The sequence below is a fragment of the Aulonocara sp. 'chitande type north' Nkhata Bay genome, linkage group LG16, assembly GCF_057382095.1.
Source record: "Aulonocara sp. 'chitande type north' Nkhata Bay isolate Kocher_YH1m ecotype deep benthic linkage group LG16, A_spYH_male_GT1.1, whole genome shotgun sequence".
Lineage (NCBI taxonomy): Eukaryota > Metazoa > Chordata > Actinopteri > Cichliformes > Cichlidae > Aulonocara > Aulonocara sp. 'chitande type north' Nkhata Bay.
Window position 1 is genome coordinate 17,808,327 of NC_141359.1, and position 25,327 is coordinate 17,833,653.

Sequence of the window (25,327 nt, forward strand, 5' to 3'; positions counted from 1 at the left end):
TTGGGTTTTGTTTGACAGCTACGTTCTGTTGTTCCAGGCGGCAGCGTTACGGTTGCCATGGTTACAGGGCGACGCTCGCTCTCTCTCTGCGACTGTGTGTTTCCTAGGTGAGAGAGCGCCTTTTCGTTGTTGTTGTTGTTGTGCTAAGCTAACAGGCAGAATGCTACAAGCATAGCTCTAAAGAATGTAGCATCATGGGCAGTGTAGTCCGCAGAGAGAATGGACTGCCATACACGTTATGGGTCTGTGAGCGCGAGGAGGGAGAAAAAGGGGAGTGGAAAGGTACGAGTTGTCATCGAGGAAAAACGGGAGCTGGAAGCATGTAAATATAATAATAACCACTTCAGCCAAGCTATTAAGACTCGACTGTACACCGTGTTCGTGTTTTCCTCCGAAAACAATAAGTTCCGTTGGAGCAGTCTTTCAACGCCTCTCTCTGTCTCTCGCAAGAAAAGTTGACCCACACAACAAAGTAAAGCTAGCTTTCGGCTACGAGCCGACAGGGACCCCGCCGTATTAGTCAGAGGTCCGTTTACTACAGCTCGGAGTCGCGGACCTTCAGTAATAGTAATAAATCACACGGCAATAGTACATTCACGTTGTTGTAAAAAGCATGATAATATATTAAGTAATCCAAAGTATTCAGAATACATTACTGTCATTGAGTAACGTAACGGAATACGTTATAGAATACATTTTGGGGCATGTATTCTGTATTCTGTAATGGAATACATTTTAAAAGTAACCTTCCCAACACTGTTATCACTTTCACCTTGAAGGAGAGGTCAGAGGTCAAATTTGACATCTTTATATGGTACTTTCTATATGTTAACAATACACACCACACTTATAAGAATCATAGTTTCTAAGTTCTAAGGCTTTTTGTCAATTTTGATCAATAAATCATTAAGTTTATCTTGAAGACCTTGGTGGATTTAAGCCAAACTTGAATGGATTTTTAACATGACCTCACTCTATACCTTTTTTCAAGCTACTTAGATTACTGTGACCTGGATGACTGAGAACCTGCACAGACATATTTACACACACAAAGACATACATGCATTCACTTTTGTTTTTTGCTTTTTTGTTTTTTTCACTCATCAGTTTCAATTATAAAGGTTTTACAGTCATGTGTCATGAGGGAAATGGCAACTCCAGCTGTCAGGTGGCTGCTGACACTGCTAGCTGTAGCTACACAGTTAAAATTAGTCATAATTTATTAGAATTAGCGGGGATTTCCCTCCATCAACGCCACTGGACTATTCTTCATCGTCTTGATGTTTTCACTTTAAAATACAAAACAGTCCAAAATGTTGGGGCACCTAATTTCCATCAGTGAAGTAGTATGAGCACACTGCGTCTTTTGTTTGCAGTGAAGCTCGTGTTACACCTTCCTTTGCCAACACAGATTCACATTGCCACATGTAACCGCTATAACTATTCTCAGAATTTAACACCTTGTATTTCAGTTTAGAGTGTTTATATGTTTTTAATCTTTCAGGCGGGTTGGTGGTTTTGATTTGTACATGCACATATATATATATATATGGAGACACAACTGCCTTCAGACTGTTAGTGTTTCATTCACACATCAAGCAATACTTTAGCTTCCTGCTATATCTTCCATCAGTACCATCTCAGGCCTTCTGCATTTACCTCAGCTACATAAGAGTATGAACTTGAAAAACCTCAGAGACGGGAACGTAATAAAACCTCACACTCTATCACTTCATCTAACCTTTCTCAAAACGGCGCTGCACCCACTGCCAGCAGCAGTGAAAGTGACTCCTATGTTAACTGCAGTCAATTCAAATCATATCACAACTCCTTCTGTGGTATGCATGTAAGTCTTGCTTTTGAATATATTCAGACTCTACAAGAAGAAGTAATCAGTTCTAGTCAACCTACACGGTCCTTTTTTTCAATCCTGCTCCCAAATGAGGTGCATACTCTTCGACACAAGACAGAATAAGACAAGATAGGATATATTGTATCTTCTCCTTATGCCCAGATCACGTCATATCTTTCTCTTTCTAAATTGTAAGACGATTTGTATTTATGTACTGTAGTACCCTTTCTACTCTATTTGAGCACTTGTAATGCTTTCTACTACAAATCCCATTCGCCCAATCACACACATTCATATCGTTTTTTGTTTAACACTCACACACACACAAACTCACAGGGACAAACCCTCACTCGCTGCTGACGGATGCCTCAGGGCCAAGTCAGGGTTCAGCATCTTGCCCAAGGGTACTTCGACATGCTGACTAGTGAATTGGTAGACAACCTCTTTGTTTCCAAATCTCATAATCTTTTAGTTACTCCACTGTGCAACTAACAAAAACTCAAATTAATTTAAATTAATTTGATTTCCCCCTTAGTTTGCATCACAAACCCTCCCCTCAAACAAGATTTCTGCCACCACAAACAGTGCAAACCTGTGATGGTTTATATATATTTTGTCTGCATAAAGGAAAAAAACAAAAACAAAACTGAAGTCACACATCACAGTCCAAGTGGCTTCTTGTTGTCACACTTTAAGTGTTAATACCCAATAACGATAAACTTTTAGAAATAACATATATGAATGTTACTGTTATGTTCTCAGCATGTATGTAAATTTATGCCACATATATGTATGTATATGCATGTAAATACATAATGACTACCTGCCTCACAGCTTGTGATTTAAAGTAGCATTGTCATCCCAATTAAAAAGTAAAAATACTAAAAAAACTGAAATGGCAAATAGGATGACAATTGATACAAGTACAATATATCTTAAATGAGGGTATTTTAATGCATTGCATGTCCTGGGGGACAGGATGTTAACATGCAACTACTGTTGTTGTTCATGTGTGACATTTACCCAAATGTAATGTGTGATGTCAGAAAGGAGAGGTGGGATTTGAACACTTCACATAAACTTTGCAAAGATATTTCAAGCCTTGCTGCTTCTTTTACAACCATAACTAGCAGACGCTGCAGCATTTACAGTTAAAAAATACTTGGTTACTCTGTTTCTAACTGTAAGTATTCCTTATTATAGTTTTCTTTGTCTATATAGCAGCACAGTGGTCTGTTGCTCCTGTATTTACATGCATTTTCCTGCCTGTGTTGATTTATTATGACATTCTTTCTTATTTTCATAAAGTGACAGGCAAGATGGCTGGTGGAAACATGACCCTGGACTCTGTTGCAGTTCCATCAAACCAGAGCAGCTGTGATGTGTTTGTATACCAAAGAGCCGCAGTGGTCCTTTTCCCCATTTTCTACTCTGTGGTATTCATCATCAGCACATGCGGCAACAGTTTGGTTCTCCGTGTCATCTGCCAGAGAAAACAGAAGTTCAACTCCACCTCCATTTATCTGGTCAACCTTGCTTTATCTGATGCTCTGTTCACACTGGCACTTCCTGGGAGAATTACCTACTACATCCGTCACTTTGACTGGCCTTTTGGTGACCTTCTCTGCAAAGTGACCACACTTCTTTTCTTTACAAACACATATGCAGGTAATATGAGAAATTTTGTCATTGTACTTTTGGAGCTTGTCTTTGTGTATGTCTGTACAGGTGCTGCCAGATCTTTATACTAGTTTTAGTTCACTTTTTTCTATTTAGAAAGACACATGCAAAACATGTCAGTAATTACAGACATGACCAGTACATCATATCTGTCACATATGACATATATATCTACTAACACTCAAAAAGCATTGCATTTAAACTTTTGAAATACATGAAACATTTCCAAATGTTCAACAACAAAACAAAATGCTCAGATTGCAACTGGGATGGTGAACGCAATAAGCAGAAGCTGTGTGTCACTTCCATTACATTCTCACCAGGTATCGGCTTCATGACCTGCATCAGCTTGGACAGATACCTGGCCATGGTGCATCCACACCGGCTGCAGTGTTTAAGGAGTGTAAAGGTTGTTCGAAGGGTGTGCTGCCTGGTCTGGGCTCTAGTTTTTCTGGAGGTAGCGCCTCTGCTGTTCCGCAGCATGCTGCATGAGCATCAGGGAAGACGAACCTGCATGGAGTACTTCAACTTCGAGGGCTCCCGCTTCACTCCGTATCTTCTGATTCTGGCCTGCGTTGTGTCCTTCTGCTGCCCGCTTACCATTATCATGTGCTGCTATGCCAAGATCAACATTAAACTGCGAGATGCAGCTAAAAAGAACTCTGTAACTGGTCGCTCAAGGAGGAATCACAGGGCCAACACTATTATTCTGCTCATCCTCCTCACCTTCATCGTATGTTTTAGCCCTTATCACGTCAATGTCATCCAGTTTATGGCCAGAAAAATACACCACCAGCCAACCTGTGAAGAACTGAGAGCCTTTAAAGTGTCTTTACAGGTGAGAACTGCTGTGTTTTCTTTTTTCAATTGATTTTAAAATGTCCCCGTCATTTCTCTTTCTTTTTTTCCTTTTCATAATTTACCCTTACCTTCTAGATTACCGTTTCGTTAATGAACTTCAACTGCTGCTTGGATCCAGTCATCTACTTTTTTGCCATTAAGACATACAAGAAGAGAGTGATGAGCCTGTTTAAAGACTATCTCTATACTTCCGGCGCCTCCTCCAAAATGACAGCTGAGAACAGCAGCAGCAACACCTGAGAAACCACAGCTGATTCTGCAAGATGCACATATAGAACATATGCCACAGACCTATTTTCCCATGCTAAACTAAAAAAGAAAGAAAAAGAAAAGGGCTTTATTTTACGTAGTCTCTTCTGCTGATGTGTTTTTTTAAATCCCTTCCATCTAAAATATATATCAATTGTGTATGGACACATGCAGTGTATGTGCCTTAATTTAGCTGTAAAAAAATGAACTAAATCCTTGTTCTGCTGTTAGTGTTGCACCCAGTATTTGTTTGTACTGTATGTATTGCCAAGTGGTTTTGTTGTTGTTGTTTTTGTTCATATGATGGCCTTTTCTTTTTTTCTTTATGTGTTTTCTTTATTATTATTTTTTAGTTTAGTTTTTTAATTTGTTTGATTTTGTTTTTTGGTTACAATGTGTATTCAGTCTAGTATCAACAGCGTCATACAGTAATCGTAAAAGGAAGTTACTCTAATCCATGTTTTCGTGGTAAAAGGGATTTTGTATAGTTATGTATTTGTACATTGTTAAGAAAATGTCCCAACCTATGTGTTTGTTTCCAAACTCTTTCTGAAAATACTGTGGCCATTAACGCAACACGGAAGCAGCTTGTACTTCCTTTTTTTGTTAGAGAAGCACATACCCAGCCAAGTCTTGGGTGAAATTTTTCACTGTAAGAGGAACCATTTGAGCAAATTTGTAAAGCATACGCTCCTGCTATCAAAGATGTTATTCATATGATCCCAGCAGTATTACGTATTTCACAAAATGGAAGAACTGCGGGTAGGACAAAATGAGAACATGTCACACTTCTCTCTTTCATACCCACATCTGAGTTTTGTGTGGGAGTACGCAGATGAAAATCACCACTTCCTCACCCACCTTTCCTGCTCCCCTATCATAGGCCTCATTCCTGCTGGGCTCCACATCTTGTGGTGAGGGTACACTGTGTATTTTATGTGTGTGTGTTTGTGTGTGCGCTCCTTGCAAATTTACGCAGGTGCACATTGTCTGTTTATAGCACAAAGTGTCATATTTAAATTTAACCTTTCGCATTTCCTGAGTTTTTCTGGAGATGTTGCCCTTTAGTTTTACATCGAAAACAATGTGCATAAACTATTCTATAAAGAAACATTAAACTGCTTTGAATGATTACTAATTTTTTTTTTGTTGTTTTTTTTATTGCTGGGGAATTTATTCACTTGTCAAGACACGGGCTACACAAACAAGGAAACAATTTTTTTCCACTTCTAGTCTTCTGAGGTTCTGAGGAAAACACAGTGAAATGAAAAAAAATGAAAGATGATTAAAACAGAAAGCAACATCATTGTCAGATCAGAATAGTAAAGGTTAATGAGTTCTAAGTAAATCCGAATTACCTTGAATGATTTTACATATTTTATTAAGGTAAATTAAGAAACATTTTATGTGTTCATATATGGGACACAAGCATTTGACGTATATGATGAAAATGTATAAATAAAGACAATAATACTAACAACATTAAGCAGCATTAATGGAAATGGCTTCATTTGTTTGAGATCTGCTCAGTAATTCACTGTATATTGTATGAACCTGATTAAGTCTAAGTGATCCTTAAATTAGGAGAAAAATGATCATTTAACAGATCAAACATAGAGGTTGTTAGAAACAGCATTTTAGCTCATCAGACATGGTAACCACAAAGGCAAACGAAACACTTCCTAGTGTGAGAAAATTAAGCAATAAATTGTTTATCACATCTGGCAAGAACCCGCAAGTTTGATATTCTATGTAGATCTTTAGATAGAGTACCAAACTCTGGTGCAACACAAGAAGTTCTCGTGTGTGTGTGTGTGTGTGTGTGTAGGGGTGTGTGTGAGAGAGAGAAAGAGTGAGTGTGTGTTTGTGTTTTGTTTGTTTGTTTGTTTGTTTGTGCATGGGCAGCACAGAATTAATGAGGTTAGCAGGAAATTGTTGCTGCTATTTTAGCTGCAACAAAGACAAGCTTGTTATGTTAATAAGTATATTCTATATTAGATGCTCGGATGTGAGAATGCAATGGGCTGGTAATTAACTTTTTACCCTGTTCAAGCTGGGATAAGGTAGTTATGAAAGTGGATGGATGGATTAATTTGGGATTAATTTAGTTTGGGTACAGGGTGAGCAATCTGAGCAGTGAAGCCCACACTTTTCTTTACCCCAACCACCACTGAGACATTCTCAAGAGACATAATCTCTCCAGCGAGTCCTGGGTCTGCCCCTGGGCCTCCTCCCAGTTGGACATGCCCAGAATACTTCACAGAAGAGGTTTCCAGGAGGCATCCTTGTCCGATACCTGGACCATCTCAACTTTCTATGTGAAGAAACAACGTATTTATTGAACTTCCATTGGTACCTGTGAAGCTGTACAAAACCGTGCAGCTAGATGTTACAGTTTTTCTCGATTGCTTAAACAAATTTTTTGAAACTATGCCTCGTATTCTCAAAACACAAATCCATAACATCTCACCCAATTTCCCAAACATCGTATTTTGAGGTCAAAATGAAGCTCTACACCCAAAACCATACCCTATGGTTTTGGTTCTGCCTGGGAGGCTATGAAGGCAGAAAGATGTTAGAAAACCTCATGAACCAGAGCAGCGCGATGGAAGCTAACATTATCCCAAACAACAACGTAGTGAGGGTGCTCTGGCTGTGCTGGTTCCCTGTAGTCCAACTGGAACATATTTTGTCTTAGACCATCAAGAAAAGTAAGGAGAAGCATGGTGTTATAGGGTCCTAGAATGGCATGGCGGTGGAGTATCCCTCCATGGCTGATGGCTGCACACAGAGTGACATTCCCTCCACGCTGACCAGGGACATTTACAGTAGCCCGATGGTCAATTATGTTCCTCCAACTCTACCTCATCCACCTCCTCCTCACTGGTGTCCTAGACTGCCTTCTCCTCCTCCTCCTCCTTGACCTTTTCCTTTGCTTGTTTTTGGATCCATTGTTTCATCCTAAATGAGCTGACTTTGGCCATTTTGTCTATCCATCAAAGTTTCTGATTGGTCTGTGATACAGTTTGACTCCTAGTGTTTCCACTATTGAGCTAAAGGTGTGCTGATGTGAGAACATTATTGACTGCTAGTGCTTTCTAAGTGACCACATGGTGTCAGAACTGACAAATGTAGGGATTTTTGAGTAGAGTTTTGCAGTAACAGTTCACCACATCTGACTCATGTGGTAAAGCAGGGGCATAGTGTTTACAGTTCAGTGTTTACAGTGGGTGTCCGTTTTGGAAAGTGTCATTATGGTTATTAAATTTGGGTTCACGAGACTGGTTATAGTGTTTAAGCAATCAAGAAAAACTGTAAGATCTTTCTCCTACTTATGAATAGCACTCAGTGTGCTGCTATGTTGAGCATATAGTAAGAATAAAAGGAGGCAGAAATAAAATGAGTTCTGTCTTTTCGCTAATATAATTTTATTACATTAATATAGCACAAGGTTCAGTTTGCTTTGGACAAAAATAGCTGGTAGAAACATCTTATAAAGAGTTATCTTTGTTTACTTTCTTACTTTAAGTTTATTTCAGAGCCTTTACCTGTACGTATACTCCACTTTTGCTTCAGTGTAAAAGTTGAAACAGTACTTCAACTTTTACAAGATTATTTTTAAACCCACTTAATTACAGAATGTCTGCATTTTAGCCACCTCGCCACACGTGTAAGGAAAATCTATTTGTGTGTTGAGCAGCAGAGTTGAGTTGAGTATGTGGTTTGCGCCAATAAAAGACTCGTCAAATCTTCTCTACTACTGTCAAACAGCTTATTCTGCTATTAACGCTTGTTTGGTGTTGGTTATTGGATCAGATTATTGATGTCTGAAAAATAAACAAGACATATTGCTAATTTATCAATTTATTAATATAACTAACAGGAGCCTCAGTCCTCCAAGATGACAATGCTCGTCCCTGTAGAGTGGGGTTTCCAACAATATAAACAGGGGTGCACATAAGTGGTCTGCAGGTGCGCATTCGCTGTCAAAATAAAAGACGCGCACCAGATAAGAAGTTGCAATGCGTGTTTGCGTACATAAGATTTTCTGGAGGAGGACAGACATTAGTTTAGAACTCTTAAAGATGTCGAAGAAGCAAGCTCCTGTAAGCAGTTACTTTGGTGTTCCTCCACCTCCAAAGAAATGTCAGAAGGAGTCCGAACCGCAAAAGAAGCGCGTATTCTCGGAAAAGTGGTTGCAGGAGGTGAGCCGGCTTCAAACAAATGATGAACGCACAGATTTATGATTACATACTCTCTCCATTCCATCCGAAGTTGAATAGACTTTTTATTTGACTTTTATTCTTGAGTAGAAATAAAATGAAACAGCACAGGATTCTGTTACCTTTGGGATCAGACCAGTTCAATCAGTTAGAAAAACAGATTTAATTTGCTGGGCAAGGTTGTTGTCAAAGAAGATACTAAAGAGAAGTACTTGTGTAAGATAAACTACCTTAACCACTGTACGTAGATCTCAAAGAAATTCCTGAAATTGTCAATTATCTCTGAGTTGCTTTAGCTTAATTGTGCAAAACTCTTGAGCCAGCCCTAATTTCTTTACACTGTATATTGATAGGAAAATGGGGGAAAATCTGATTTTAGTGAAACATTTTAAACATTTTACCAGTTAATTTTAGTTTTCAAATTTCAATATCTATCTATTAATTCCATGCAATTTCCTCTAGTTAGGGCAATGTGTACACCCTGCATGCACAGATAGTGACATAAATCTCTTTTAGGCCTGCTGATTCCAACACTGACTTGAAATTTATCTCTTTTTGTTGCAGGTAGAAGAACTGTAAAGGCATTACTGCCATCCTGTGACTTCTTTATGCTATGACGCAAGTACTGTGTGTACCATGTGTTGGGAGCGAAGCTTTGACCTTCTCGTTTTCTTTCTCCTGTTGCAACATAATCTAAATATCTCAACCCGCAGTGCATTCCACTTGCCAGAAGAGAGCACTGCTCCTGGGTAGATGCTCCTGATCTGACGGAGAGAGTTTGATAATCGGCCAGATACAGTTAAGAAAAACTGTTGTGACATGACAAGAAAGGCACATGTATAAGGATTGCAAGAGCATAGTTATTGCGACATGTCCTCTGCTCTACATGGTCCCACTTCCCGCTAATAAACTGTATAAAGTCATTGTCATCACAGGAACCCATTGGTCCACAGGCCACTGAATTGCATTAATGTTGAAATGATGATTTGTAAATATGTTTAAAAGTAGTTATATGAACTTGGTTTTGAAGTTCTTGTAGCCAGAACAGCATCAGCTGTTATTGTCCTATAAATGAATTAAAGTAAATTGTGCTCTCAAATATTAATGCAATCACCGTATATACAATTTAGTCTCATGGGAATTTTGTTACTTGGTAGATTTGTTTTTGGCTTGTTTTCAGCAGTATGATGAATAGCCACAGGAGTTTCCTGTTGCTGTTGCACTATACTGAACCACAAGCTGAACAGCCTTTAAAAGATTGCTATCGCACTATTGATAAGCAACTCTACACATTTTTAAAATCTGTTAGTGTAAAAACTACGCTATACACCCTGTGAGTGGACCAGCCAATTCAATATGTGACATTTGTAAATCATGAACAGTTTTTTGTTTTTTGTTTTTTTTATTTAATGAGGGCAAAATTAAGGTTTTAGCTTAATGTTAAAAATTAGCAGTGTTTGGTTTCACGTGTCCTATATATTAATACTACCAAACCACAGTTCTGAACTGATTATGAACTATATGAATACACTGACAAGTGACACATAGATCATACTACTTTTTCTATGCTGCCAGTGTGGCAGCATGGTCTTTACAGCCATGGTGACAATGTTTGTGTGCCATAATATGCAACTCAGGAGGAAATCCTTTTCACTGTTTCTCTGTCAAAACTTCCTTCCATGTGCACAGGATGTACAAATTTTGTTTAATTTTAAATTAAATTTTTTTTTTTTTTTTTTTTTACCAATTTCTCATTTTATTAGTCTTTGTTTTACGCAACTGATTTTGTTGTTATTGTCACAAAAAAAACTATCAGATATCTTTAACAAAAACCCAAGATTTACAAGAACAGAGTGTAAAAATGTTATTAGTGGCTTAGCCTTTGCACTGGTACAATATGTCTACTATGAATAGCAATGGTAAAATTCTTTGCCTTTTGTCTGTCATCACCGGGCGTGTTCTAGCTGTCTAAAGACCAGTGAGTCAGACGCACAAGGACAGGCCATGAGGAAGTTAACTGCTTCCTCTCTCTCACTACCAGACATGTTTTGAAGGAAGAAAGTTTGTGGCCAACAAAAAAAACCCCCCAAAAAAACAAGAACAACAGAAATTCTTTTAGAAATATTTCCATTTCCCACCACCTTAACAAGCATTTAATAGATGTTCTTAGTGATTTTTTTTAATTTTTCTTTGAAGTTTGAAGTTGAAGTTCTTCCACACCTTAAAAGCAGTGAACTGAATGACTGAATGGAAAAACAAAAGGTGCAGAAAAGATATTTATGCTCTCCACTATACAGTTGCCATCACACTTCACATCCTGTAGTTGTGCGCGTTCAAATTCAAAGTATCCTAAAGGGCGGTGGTGATTTAAAGGTGTTAAAACCACAGGATAACTGTTGCTATAAGCTGTAAGTATACCGAATTTGAAGCTCTAATTTGAGCATAGCAATAGCATTTTGTCTTAAAGTTAATTGATGCCTTCAGAAAACCTGCTCATTTAAAAGCACAGGTATGTAAAATCATTTTTTCTTTTTTCTCTGCAATATATCAAAGCATAACCACATAATACAGTGAAACCAGTCTCTGATCTCTTACTCCAAAGCATGTTTGCGACTACCACATTTGCCTGCGGGGATTCTTTACTATATTTGTGTCGTCTCAGATCTGTGTGGTTCGTCAACTTTGAAAGTGAGCCTGAGCTAATAACATCAAAGCCAATGTATCTTTGGACTGAAGGGGAAGTTTATCACTCATTTAGCTATCACTCATTTGTTTAGTCTAGGGGAAAACTGATCAGAAGGAAGCGAATTACTCTGAGCTTGAATTGAGGATTACTGGAGAGAAGTGCGGTGCTGTTGTGGGCCAGTCTCTTTACAATAATACATTAAGAAAAACAAAATTGCTGTGTTGCATATATGATTTTATAAAAATGCTGACGGTCATACTCCTGCACCTGAAGCAACATCCTCCCATGAGTACTCACATGGGCACAGCATGTGTATGAAACCTACATTTTGCCCCCCCGCTCAAAAAGTCACACATGACTCACCACCCACTTTTTAGACCACAAATGCCAATGAAATGATTTGTTTTATTTTGATGTAACGAGTGACACTGAGCACGTCTTTTGGCGTTATCAGTAGGTGTTTTGCAAGAGTTTTTTTTAAAGACAAAACTTTTGAAAAAGTTGAGTTAAAGCGAGAAAAGTGAGAGACGGGCAAACGGTGCGAAAGAAACAGAGAGAGAGAGAGAGAAACTGAGCGCTAGAACAGGATATTTTGTCACTATGGTTACTGGCAGGAGATACTGATCTTGATTACTTTGTCTTGTTATTTTCACCCAGGTCAGTGTGACGGTACCGCGCTCAGGGCAGCTGTGATATCTTTCCGCCAAAAATAACGTCGGTTGAATAAATGGGACTTCAAGTCTGATGAGCAGCACGTTCCATCTGTAAGGTAAGTTTCTCTCTGTGTTTTTTCCAAACTTTAACTTGTTTTGTAGTGTAACGGTGAACACCGTGTCTCTTTTGACTTGCCAAAATCAATTTCAGGTGATCATATAGATTAATATACGTGGACTAAATGTATGAAAACAGGGCATAGACTAGAGTCAGGAATTTACTCCACGTAAATGTCTCACACCAAAGCAAAAAAGTGTTTTTAAATAAACATTTTTAAATATCGTTACAATCTTCATCCTTTATTCTTTAATGTAATTGAATTTGGCAGATTCAGAAAAACAAAATACTCGCTCACTTGTGTAAACGTGACATTACCACAATCACATTACTAACTATCTTAAGAAACACACTTTTATAACACACACACTTCAAATTTGTGAAGTCATACAACAGCTTTTTGAAACTATTTAAACACAACAGTGTTCAATTCAATTCAATTTTATTTATATAGCGCCAAATCACAACAAAAATCGCCTCAAGGCGCTTCATAGATACAGAGAAAAACCCAATAATCTTAAGACCCCCTATGAGCAAGCACTTTGACGACAGTGGGAAGGAAACAGTGTTGTTGCAGGTTTGTCCAAAATGCAATTGGTGGGCCAGGAAACATTTTTCTCCACCCCACCATGTGGTCAAACAGATAGATAGAATGATAAGGCAGTCTCAATGTACACAATGTGGCACTCCAACTGCCTTCAAGGGTAGAGTACCTTGGGGAAGCTCACTTCCTCATACCCAAGGCCAGCTAGTAACACCGCTTTTTTTTTTTTAATAAACTTTTTTTTTGTGCTGTTTATGTGACAGAGTTGCAGCTGCATTGAGAATAGCCGTTGAGCAGAGGCATTGTTCACTGACTTCCTTCATGGCACTTTTAACCACACGCGCTATGCCAGAAACGTCCTGTGAGTCAAAAATTTAAATAAAGGATTGGAACAGTTTGGAAATGAACGTGACTTGTGCTATTTTCCCTGGTAGTCACTTGAGACAGAAATATAAGAAATATAAAACCAATTTCATGTATGAAAAGGAAAATATGCTATATTAAAAAAAACAAACCACAATCATCTGTCAGAATAGAAAAGGAGAAGAGCTGCATATGCAGATTAAAAGCTAAATATGCTAACCTCACGCTGCGACAAAGTAGCCAGTCAGGACATAAATGTACAACCTTTGGAGGCGTTCGTTTATCTTTTCATAATGCATTATGAGGTTGGCTCAGGATTTTATGAATCATCTGGGTCGACGGGACTGTGATGTTTGAAAGCCAAGGCTTCATACGTGTGGCTGTTTACATGTGCTTTGCAGTTCCAGTCTGTCACCAGTTCCTCTCAGATATCAGGTGTATCTTTGTTTGCACAAAATTTCAAACCACAAGATGGCACTACAAAGCAAAAAATCTATTTGTACCTTACAGCACTTTGTTCACAGTGTTCACTGTTTCACAACTCATTGTTAACTCTTGCTGTTGACAGATCAGGTTTTACTTTCATGAAGAACAAAATAGTCAATTTGCTTGCTTTGACTGTCCATAGCAACAGTTTTTTTAAAATATAACTTTATAATTTGTTAGAGTTTAGAAACACAACCTAAAAGATAATGTCAGCATTGCCATTTAAGATTTTTTTTTAATGATACTGCCATTCACGCAACAATTTTGTAGACTGTGAGGAAATTGACTTTGAGACATGCTCCTTTTACTTCCCTTTCGAAACACGGTCATGGATCTGTAACCCTCTATGTGTTCTCACACCAATGTTGACAATAGTTTCATATCATCATAAAGAAAGTCTCAGCAGTTCAGTTTATTTATTTTTTTTCCTTTAATTTGTTACATACAAAAAATAAGAAAAAAACTCAAAGCAATGTGTTACTCTCTAGATTGAAACCAAGTGTGATTGTATTTTTTTCTTTTATGCAGATACTCAATAAATTTAAGATGGGTTCTGCCGCCGCAACCACAACCGTCAACAGTACCTCTAACTGTACCACCCTGTATGCTCATCGGGAGTATGCCAAAATCCTCATGCCTCTTTTCTACAGCCTTGTGTTCTTTGTGGGACTGTTTGGTAACTGCCTGGCCCTCCATGTAATCCGTCCCAATCTGAAGAAGATAAACTCCACTACCTTGTACTCTCTCAACCTGGTCATATCCGACATCCTCTTCACCCTCTCTCTGCCTTTGAGGATCATCTACTATGCTTTGGGTTTCCACTGGCCACTAGGAGAAGCTCTGTGCAAGATCTCAGGCCTTATCTTCTATATCAACACCTATGCGGGAGTCAACTTCATGACCTGTCTCAGTGTGGACCGCTTCATCGCCGTGGTCTTGCCTCTGCGTTTTGCCCGACTCAGGAAAGTCAGTAACGTGCGCTACATTTGTGTTGGCGTGTGGCTGCTGGTCCTGGGTCAGACACTCCCACTGCTTTACATTAACATGTGCCACAATGAACCTGATGGCTACATCACCTGCATGGAATACCCCAACCTTGATAAAGTTCCACATATTGCCACTACACTGATTGGTGCTGTTGGCTTGGGTTATGTTATCCCTGTCGTCACCATCCTGGTGTGTTATTCTGTCTTATGCTCCAAGCTTCACTTAACAGCCAAGAACAACCATTTAACAGAAAAGTCCGGCAGGAGCCGCAAGGCCATCGGAGTGATCTGCTGCGTGTCCGTAGTGTTTATCGTGTGCTTCAGCCCCTACCACATTGACCTCCTGCAGTACATGATCCGCAAGCTGGTGTCGGAACCCGACTGCAGTCAGCTCACAGCCTTTCAGGTGTCACTGCACATCACCGTATGTCTGATGAACCTCAACTCCTGCTTGGATCCGTTTATCTATTTCTTTGCCTGTAAGGGCTACAAAAGAAAACTCCTGAAAATCCTGAAGGTGCACGTTAGCATGTCATTCTCCAGCGCAGTGAGAGTGTCTCCTGAAGGTTCCTCCAAGGATTTCCTCGACGGTAACAAGATCCAGCTAAACAGCTCAGTTATGGGAACAGTCACAGAACGAAGATCCCACTATCACGACTGATCTAAAGAATTAAGGGACAAAGAGCTGCACAGAATAAGAGGAATCTTTTTGTTTCGTTTTGTTTTTCTCAGGGTGACTTTTCTCAAAGATAGTGTCTCAAATAAAGAGGTTTTAACCTTTAAATGGACTTTTGCATCATCACAAATGCCCAGCATCTGTAGACACTGGAAATGGATTGTTTTCCACAAGTGAAAGCACTCAAAGGACATTTCTGGAAATGTCTGAGAATTCAAGGAGGAACCTGTTGCAGAGCTAACATGGAGAATGGGAGGAAACCACAGTACCAATAGAGCCACACAGGTCTGGAAGGCACCAGCCTGGATTCAAAACCAGCAAGCTCACATCAAAGGGACTCACTTACAGTGATACTTCTATGAACTGAAATGTAAGGATGAATTAGATCTGACAGAAGTTTCATTCTCGTACAGAATCACGCTTCAATTGTCTTTTATTTTCCCCAAGTTTCGGTTCAGCTTTCAGGTGTAATAGTTCAGGGAAATCGACAGAGATTATTCCAACTCTCTGCCAACCTTAAATGTTTGCAAAAGCAACATATTTAATATTTTCCTGTTTGGATAATCATGCATTGTTATTTAGTGGCTTGAGGATGAGGTTGTTTTTTTATTGTTTGTTTGTTGTTTATTTAAAGAGACGTTTGCAACAACTTTAACTGTTCTGGATCTGTTTCTATAGTTATTATTTTCTGTCTGCGCAAGAGTTAGAGACGCAGTGGTTTCAAGTGCTATATGTTCCACCACCAGCAGTTTGTTATGTTTCTTGTTGAATTTTATGGTCTATATTTTAGGTTTAATGTGTGAACAACACACAGCATTTACCACATGTAAATAGGCCACAGGAACGGCCGTCATAAAACTGTATGCCATGTGTAGTGATATATTTATAAAAGGGTACTAACGTGACCAAAAACCGCTGAAAAACTGCAGAAACTGCATTTCACCCTGTGGTTTGCTAAGTGATTAACATCTGTTAAGTCAGTCATAAAACTGTTTAGCTTTGCGAGCGAGCTCGTAGTACTCAACAAAAAATTTGGGGGCATTAGAAATCTTTAAATATGTAACCATTATACCGTACTTTCGGAAGGGTGCTAAACTTATTCTTTAGTATGATTTTAGAAGTACAACTAGTGCAATAAAGCCTGAGGTAGACCAATCATCATACATGTGTGGCTGGAATTACCCGAAGAAACGGAAAGCATTGCAAAACTCTAAATTCACAAAAAAATAAAGTGTAGCTAAATCTGAAGATAGTTAGAAAACCTTTAAAGGCCCTTGATCTTTGCCAGTCTTTAAGTTTAATTGATTGTAACTTTATAACACATTGTATTATTTACTTTAGTTCAATCTGTTACTTTTCTTATTGGAGCAGCTCTAACAGCATCATTTTCTTGGGGATTATAAAGTATTCTGATTCCGATTCTGCCCAGATACTGATATGCTTTTTTTCCTTTTTACTGCACCTTGTGTAACTATAATTGGTAAATGAAAACTCTTCACAGCATTGTTTTTGGAGCAATTGTCACTTCAATGCTTGACATGTTTATGCAGCACTGTACATAATAAATGACTTGTAATAATTATTAATAATGTTTTGGATGTGACTGAGATTGTGTTTATATTGTGGGTATATCCGCTTCTTGCTGGATGCAAACAGCAGCTCTGTTTATAGTATATTGAGTCACCACCACGAATCGTTCTTAGATTTAACACCCATTTCACGTTATCTCACAACACCATCACCTTCCCACTGAACTAGAAGGCCATGAAGGGATGTCAGGTCTGGTTATTAGAAATTCAGTCAACACAGATGTGTTTTATCAGTGAAGCAGCAGAAATTGTGCACATATAAATTTCAATATTTGAGGTAAGAAAGAATTATAAAATATAACAGAATATTGCATGCATCCAACAATATTTTTAAGGACATTGAGAAATGAGCACTAGTTTAACTAATTTAACTGGTTAAGTAAGCCAAATGCTTGGTCTGAGGTTTGAGAAAAAAGAACAGTGGTGTGGTGGAATGCAAACTCTCACCTCTTGCATAGCAGCCTGCACCCAACAGTACACCACCATGAACTTATACCTTTCAGCACAAAGTTCAGAGAGCGTCTACTGTAAGCTGGCATCAAAAGGTCTGAAAAAATATGTGCGAGGATTTATTTTTACTGCCTTCGCATTTTGGAAAGGTGTAAACTTTTTGCTTTTAGTTTGAATTACACATGTGTTGGGAGACTGTGACAGGCCTTTTGGTCGGTTCAAGCTACTGAAGACAGTTTGAACTTTAGTTCTAGAATTTGATCTTATATTTGTTTACATATCTTGCTATCAGGTTGCACAATTCTGTCTAATTTGCTAAGATTGTGAAACAGTGGCCTTTTTTGGCTGTTGTTTAGAACAGAGCAGAACAGAAGGAATATTTCTGAAGGAGGCTTTGATATGCGATTGCAAAGAAACGGAGCACAATGTTAAAAAAAGACTAACTAGTGAGAAGTTCAGCAGCGTTTAACGCTTATGTGTCACTATAACATATGCCAGGGTGGCAGCAAACCCACAGAGCAAAACACATGGCACCATTTACAAAGTACAGTACTGTGAAGAACTTTGAACTTTGGAACGCAAGGGGTTTGTAGCACTTATTACAGAAAAATTTTATATATATGAAAAAATGCTAAGAGTGCCATTAAGTGAAGAAATCAGAGGTACTAAGAGTATCCAAAAACTGTGCCACTGATTTGTAAAAATTAGCAGTTGGGTGGAATTGCTATCAAGAAATTTACAAGTATGTAAATATAAAAGACATCAAAACATCAACAGAAAAACTTAAAGCATCTTAGTATTTGTATTAAGAAAACCTGGTACTCTTGTTACAGAGCTGCCAGCCCTCTGACACATTCACCACCCACATTTAGTGTGTCACACAAACATTTGCACTTACACATTTTAATGTCAATGTGTTTCCTGTATCACTTGATTTCTCACAAATAATCAAACGATAAAAGATAAAACGACACCATTTTAATGTATATATAAAAGGGGATGTTGAGCTCTCAAACAATAGTTTTCAAAGGCACACTGCCATCATTTAACAAATCACAACATGACCACATTAGATAAAGCCTGGTAAGTTACGCTGAAGACAGATTTGCAGTTGTAGTGTCAGAGCTAGCACGAAGGTGCTGCACCGAGAACATGGTTTATAGCTTCACCTGGATGTAATCTGATCCACAGATCTGTCAGCTGTGCTGTTTGAAAACCAAACAGCAGCGATGTACAACGATAAAAACCTGAACTCACGGTTTTGTCTCCTCTGAGTAGGCTGACATTAAAAGTACTCCAACAAGTAATTAACGTAACTTTTCGCTGTCACCTCTGTACAAACCTGATTTAATCTCTAAGCTGCAGGAAGTTTGCTGGTGTGGTAGCTGTGAGAAAAGGAGCAAAAAAGTGAAGCTGTGGTAAAAATACTTGAAACTAGACAAAATACTTGGAATGTTATCTGATGACATTTAGTCACCAGATAGAAATTAATCAGCCATTTAAGTTAACCATCTACGTCACTGTCATACGTACATGCAAAACAGCATCTTTCTTTCTTGGATTTTACGCCTTTGGTTATACAAAACAAGATATGTTTTCTTGTTTTGTTGTTCATTTTTTCATAGGTCAACTTATGTTACTGGAATGTTTTGCATTTACATAAGAGTTAAGTATGAGTCAGAATATATGCATATATTGACATATATGCATTTTGACACTGTTATCTTCGTACGTTTAGTTCAACGGGAACATGTCTCTTGATGATAGTGTGGTTTCTTCGTTTGCAATAAACACATATTTCACACATATAATTGTCAGCTGCTTCATCGTGCTTTGTTTCTGTCACTTATATTTCTCGGAGGGGCTGACAGTATGAACATCATGTCAGAATCATGGCCATAGGTCAGATATTTTAAATATGGAGGTTTTTGAGACAAACCTTTATAATAATCCCAACTAATACATGGAAAATTGACAGGTAATGAATGGGTATTTAGTTAAAGTTTAGCATGGTGCTGCATGGTGGTGGCCATGCTCTAGGTGTGAATTTAAGTGTAAATGATTCTCTTACTCTGTGTTAGCACCGTGGTAGACGCGCAACATGCTCATGGTGTGTCCTGCCTCTCACCCAGCGATGGCTAGGATAGGCTCCATGATGACTGATATTAACTAATCTTTAATAATTACAGAGTTGATGTTACTTTGTCGCATGTTGTTGTGACATAAAATGATTAATTTATGAATTAGAAATTAATTTACATGTGTGTGTGATAACAACAATATTCTAATGCATAGGTGTCAAACTCTGGCCCGCGAAGCCATACCAAATTACTATCAGAGCTGGCCTACTGGTATTATACAGCTAATATATATATATATTGTTTAGTATTAAGCTTTGCTTGTTCCATATTCAGTTTTTCAGCAAAACGTGTTTGAGTCCATAAGAAAAGATTCATTCTTATATCTGGAGGAATAAATATATTTCAATAAATATTAACGTTAGCCCGCGACTTTGTTGCAGTTTTGAATTTTGGCCCACTGTGTATTTGAGTTTGACACCCCTGTTCTAATGAAACTGGCACAAATAACATTTTATAGACTCTTGTGGATTTTTTTTTTATAATTTTAAACATTACTTTTATATGACTCGAGCGTCATTACTGTTTAGTGTGTGTGAAAACGAGAAACACCAAAGGTCACCAAACGGGAAACAGGGAGTCCCACACAGGCCTTCTAGCACACTGCAGTGGGTCTGAAAGGGGGGCCTGATGATGAAAGTGCGCATGTGGGAGCCAGAGTGCTTCTTGGACAGGGTTGAGACAAACCATAATTCACTCTCACATTTAGACTCATCAGCTGATAAAGTACATCATAAGATCGACCTTTTTGGTATGAGCTATCACTGCTAACCACTACACCACAGCGCAGCTAACTAATGTGGTCAAAGAAAGTTTGCGTACAAAACCCTTCAACTCTGCGCCACCTTGAACAAATATTGAGTTTGCGAATCCTTAAATTTATAAAGCAGTTACTACAAATAAAATATGATATACTGATATAATGCTTTCTTTAATGTAAAAATAATATATACGTTCCGCAGTGAATAAATAAGCCACAGGCTGGGTGTGTTGTAGTATTTCTTTTCAGCCTCTAGAGGGCAGTGTAAAACAGCGTAAGAGAGGTGGTGATTAACCAAATAAAATGTGCTTCTCAGAGGGGCCATATATCAATTCTAAATGTAGACGGAAGCTACAAAAGAGGACCTAATAATCATTTTATTGAAATATTACTTTTATGCTTTTACAAAAAATGGCATAGTATAAAATAGATAGTTTAAAAAGAGCAAAGGGAGAAGGGGAGAGGTAGTTGATGTCTGGTTATCTGTATAGAGAAAGCATAAATACACTCCTTGTTGCTTATACAGGTGAATAATTAAACATGTACTATAGAGTTGAATATTGACGCAACCACATGACAACTATCAAAGACAGGAAAACATCACACAGACTGTTGTCATAACAACATATTGCAATGAACACAAAGTACCATCTGGTGCGAGATTTTTTTTAAGACACATCAAGAGGACAAGCCGATAGATAATTATTTCCCAAGAATAAGAATTAGACTGAATGAGCTGTGATCAAAATGCAGTACTAAAAAAAACCCAAAATCCACTGACAATAAGAAGAAGTTTAGCATCAAAGCTGACAAATCTGCACGGCACAATTATGAATGTGCATCGGGGCAACATGTAAAACCTTTTGTGGGAGCCGCAAAAAAGAAAAAACCTGTGGTGAGTGATGGAAACGGTCTATTTTAAGCCCTGCGAATGAACCAGCGAGGACGTGAACAGAAGAAGTTTTGTTCTCACAAAGTTCTTTGAGTCAAACGTCCCAATTGATAGTTTTTACCACCTTACACACACACACTAATCAGACGCATTAATCTGTATTCAATCCGGGTCCACGCTGACCTTGAGCGTTTCACCTGAGCTATGCGCTTTGCATCCATTAAGCCGATGTGGTGTAAAACCATCTCCCAGCATCAGCGTGAAGTGTCTATTACCACCGTCTTATTTCCTGTTTATATGGCAACTGCCTCAACATCCTGTTTTTAATTACTTCTCTCCAGCAGCAGATGCTTCTCGCAGCAACCTGCTGTGGATTACTCCCCTGAGAACTAATGTGCTGTGACAGACCCCACTTTTCCAATCAATAACTCGCCCTAAATCTGCCATCTCTCTGCCTGCCAAACACACTCCCACTTCTAATGGCACATCATTTTCTTTAAGGGGGTGTAATTGCAGACTGTGGAAAGCTGTAGTCCATTTCTGTTCCAACCACGCAGACAGTGTAAAGGAATCTAAAAAAGAGCAGAAACTATAACGCACGGGCGACACAGGAAGTGAAGGGGGCTTTACAGCCTCTTCTGTCTCGCCACCATTACAGTCAAATTCAGAGAGAAAGTATTCACTTCCCTGTTTTGGCCGTGAGAGCTTGGTATTCTGACATCTTCATGAGCTCCATTTGGCTTCATAAACCTGCTGTTGTGAGCTTGTCAAGATGTTTGTTTGATTTTTGTGGTAAGTGCAGCCTTTTATTGTCCAGGCAAAGCTACCTGATCTGTTTCACTTTTAAGCGTTGAAGGTTGTAGTATTGGCAGACGTGTTTCATGGCTACTTTGTACAGTATGCGTCTTTTGGTGCTACTAAAAATCGATTCACATGATATGTTTGTTTCATTTACATCTTTCTTTCATCTAGATTATGTCTAGTTTGCTGTGGGATATCTAGATTGATAGATATTCTATAATTTTATTTACATACAATAAAAAAAAAGTACGTAGAGTGGAGTACAGTAGAAAAGAAATGGGTAAATGTCAAACAGAAGTCACATGATTTCTTATCAAGATACTAAATCACTTTCTCAGGGATACAAATCACACTTCCACATTTGACTCTAACCACAGATTGCAGTTCAATCAAACATTTGCTTTCATTTTTTTCTTTTTCTGTTTATTTGGGTGATTTTTGTTGTCTGCAGTTATAGGAAAGCTCTCTGTTTCGCATGGTACAGCTGCACCGCATTTTAAAAATATATATTCAAATTAACAGCTGCTGCTGTCATCTGTAACATAAAAATGTCCATATTTAGAAGAAGCCACCATTTCAACTGAGTGTCACTTCTGTAAATCTAATTGTGTCGTTTTAATTCCCGTCTAGAGCAGACGGTTTGATCGTGCTAAACGTTAGGAAAGACTCTTAGTTTTACATTTTTTCTAAGTTTTATGTTTTGGTCTTTCTTCTCAGATTTTACTCGTGTGGATGGATGAGGAACAGATTCAAAACAATCCATATATGTAAGTTATATTTTGAGTTGTTTTGACAGATTATTTTGGTCATAACTGTCACTCTAAGAATTTGTAGCTGATTGAAATTATTCAGCTCCATGTAGCTGATGTACTTTTAGGGATCCACAAGTGGTAGCCAAAGTACATCCTTTTCAGTACCAAAACCTTTTTGGATGTGTCATACGAATATTAAAAGCACCACAGCTGCATCAGACATGACCACATGTGATATATAAACCGAAATGTTGAAACAAAGGTACTAATGAATGACAACTGAAACAAACGCCATTGTCTTTCAGTATGACAGTGGATCTAAACTCCACCAACATGTCTGCAACTATGAAGCCAGAGCAGGGACCAGTGGAGTACCGCATTTCAGGCCTGATTTTCTACTGCTTCATCTTCGTCATTGGAGTCATGGTTAATTTCACAGCTTTATGGGTGTTTGCCCTAACCACAAAGAAAAGGAACTCAGTCACTATCCACATGATAAACGTGGCACTGGTAGACCTCACCTTCATCCTGCTGCTTCCTTTCAGAATGGTATACCACCACCAGGACTACTGGCCTTTTGGAGATCTTTTCTGTCGAATCATGGCAGCCTTCACCATTTTCTACCCTTGCATGGCTTTGTGGCTGTTTGCCCTGATTAGCACTGACCGTTACATGGCCATTGTCCAGCCAAAGCACGGCAAGGAGTTGAGAAACGTCCCGAAGGCTGTGGTGGGCAGTGTTGGGGTCTGGGTCATGACCATGGGCAGTTCTGTACCATTGCTCTTCTCCCAGAAGGACCCTGACCGGGCCTCTAACTTCACCACTTGCATCAAGATGCAAGACATCATCCACATGCGCCATGACAACCCCGTCAACTTTGTGCGACTCATCTTTTTCTTCCTCGTCCCCATCTGCATAATGATCGGCTGCTATGTCGTCATTGTGGACAATCTGATTCATGGCCGCACCTCTAAACTCAAACCTAAAGTAAAGCAAAAGTCCATCCGGATTATAATCACGCTCATTATTCAAGTGCTGGTGTGTTTTGTGCCTTTTCATGTGTGTTTGGTTGTCCGTTTGCTGGGGAACGGCATCGACGGGGGGTATAGCACTTGGGCAGTCTTCACCACATTCCTCATGAACCTAAGCACAGTCTTGGATATCATCCTGTACTACATCGTCTCCAAGCAGTTCCAGGACAGGGTGATTAGCGTGATTCTGTACAGGAACTATCTGCGGAGCGTGAGACGAAAGAGCAGGCACACGCACACAGGCAGCATCAGATCAATGAGCAATATGACCAGCGCAATGATATGAAACAGCCACAGTCATTTCAAAATGGGACTGCGATACGTACTGTGAGCGCTCTTGCACAATGTAACACTGAATGCATCGCTGTGTACATGGTTCATTATCAAAGTCTAAATCAAGAACTTGCAATTAATTTCCAAGGTGTAATTTACACTCACAGTATGGGAGTGCTGCTGTTGTGGCAAAAAACATCTGTGTTCAGAGCTGATTGACTCACCCATGAGACTTGAGATGGTGTTTTTCTTCTTTTTTTTGTGCATCTTTGCTTTAGCAGACAAAGCACGAGTGGCTGTGTCTCAGGTGTGATGTGTGCAGGTGAAAATAAAGCTCACATTCATTTAAGATGTAGCACACAGTATCTCAATGTCTGCTTTGTTGTACGTGAACATTGAAACTCTTCTCAACCTACTCGCAGCGTCACTGACAGCCTCCACGGGGGGTGGGGGGGTGGGGGTGGGGGGGACTTACAGGAAACAATGGTGGGTTTTACATATTGTCTCTTTGGTTTGTTATCGTGCGGTGTTTTGAACTTTACCTCTGCAGCACCTCGGTTTCTGCAGAGGCGAAGTGAGCAAATGTTGCCATTGCTGCGGCATGATGTCATGCACACAAGGAGCAAAGTTTTTTCGGCTGCTTTTATATTTAGATTTGCATAGAAAAAAGGGAAAGTCCAACCTGTGGTGCAGCACATACAACACACCACAAGTTTTGTTAAAATTGCTGTAAATTTATTGGCCAGGTGATGGCAGCATGGCACAGCTACAACAGATCCCATCAACCCAGGAGAGCAGGCCATCACAGTGCTTTCTTGACTTTTGTCAAGCAGACTGTGCAAGATTTTTGTTTTCTGTTTTAAAAGTCTTTTTCTTTGTTCATTGGGGGATTTCATTTATTACATCCAGCTTCACAAAAGCCAACACTTCAGTTTTTCTTCCCCGTGAAACAACCAGTGCGCCTCATTTACACAGAAGTCCTAGCAACTTTCCGAAACAGGAATCAGACCAAAGCGTGTTTATGGTGCAATGTGAATTGTATTGATTGGATGTTAAATGATTCAGTCGCTTGGAGTGCATTTACAGTAACATGCTCGAGAGATGTCAGGGAGGCTATTCGGTAGATTTAAAACCACCTTAAGCTTAAAAGAGAGAACCTTTTTTTCTACACGGAGATACTTCAGTGTCAGGTCTCTGCCGCAAAAGTAATTTATTCTCAGTTTCTTCTTCCTCAAATGACAGACAAGGAAATGAGTTAGACGTG

The 25,327-nt window shown here is 39.0% G+C and overlaps 3 protein-coding genes across 9 annotated transcripts; all 3 read left to right on the forward strand.

The window, feature by feature from the left end:
- The first annotated feature begins 150 nt into the window (after window positions 1-150).
- LOC147311269 (G protein-coupled receptor 183) lies at window positions 151-5,941 on the forward strand. 4 transcript variants are annotated; one of them, XM_086267569.1, is made up of 4 exons: window positions 151-282; window positions 3,161-3,520; window positions 3,856-4,370; window positions 4,469-5,941. In XM_086267569.1, exons 1-4 carry the CDS (start codon window positions 195-197, stop codon window positions 4,631-4,633), a joined length of 1,128 nt encoding a protein of 375 aa, XP_086123695.1. In that variant the 5' UTR covers window positions 151-194; the 3' UTR covers window positions 4,634-5,941. The 4 variants fall into 4 exon arrangements, with proteins under 4 accessions (XP_086123695.1, XP_086123694.1, XP_086123696.1 ...); XM_086267568.1 differs by having other exon boundaries at window positions 151-322; window positions 4,469-5,940; XM_086267570.1 differs by lacking the exon at window positions 151-282 and adding an exon at window positions 334-567 and having other exon boundaries at window positions 4,469-5,940.
- Window positions 5,942-11,177: 5,236 nt separating this feature from the next.
- Window positions 11,178-16,955, forward strand: gpr183a (G protein-coupled receptor 183a). Of its 4 annotated transcripts, none has more exons than XM_086267484.1 (3): window positions 11,178-11,273; window positions 12,209-12,320; window positions 14,244-16,955. In XM_086267484.1, exon 3 carries the CDS (start codon window positions 14,262-14,264, stop codon window positions 15,360-15,362), a length of 1,101 nt encoding a protein of 366 aa, XP_086123610.1. In that variant the 5' UTR covers window positions 11,178-11,273; window positions 12,209-12,320; window positions 14,244-14,261; the 3' UTR covers window positions 15,363-16,955. The 4 variants fall into 4 exon arrangements, with proteins under 4 accessions (XP_086123610.1, XP_086123608.1, XP_086123609.1 ...); XM_086267482.1 differs by lacking the exon at window positions 11,178-11,273 and adding an exon at window positions 11,971-12,089; XM_086267483.1 differs by lacking the exon at window positions 11,178-11,273 and adding an exon at window positions 11,978-12,004.
- A 4,945-nt stretch (window positions 16,956-21,900) lies between these two features.
- Window positions 21,901-24,494, forward strand: gpr18 (G protein-coupled receptor 18). Its single transcript, XM_086266931.1, has 3 exons — window positions 21,901-21,998; window positions 22,725-22,774; window positions 23,065-24,494. Exons 2-3 carry the CDS (start codon window positions 22,740-22,742, stop codon window positions 24,074-24,076), a joined length of 1,047 nt encoding a protein of 348 aa, XP_086123057.1. The 5' UTR covers window positions 21,901-21,998; window positions 22,725-22,739; the 3' UTR covers window positions 24,077-24,494.
- Window positions 24,495-25,327: the final 833 nt, after the last annotated feature.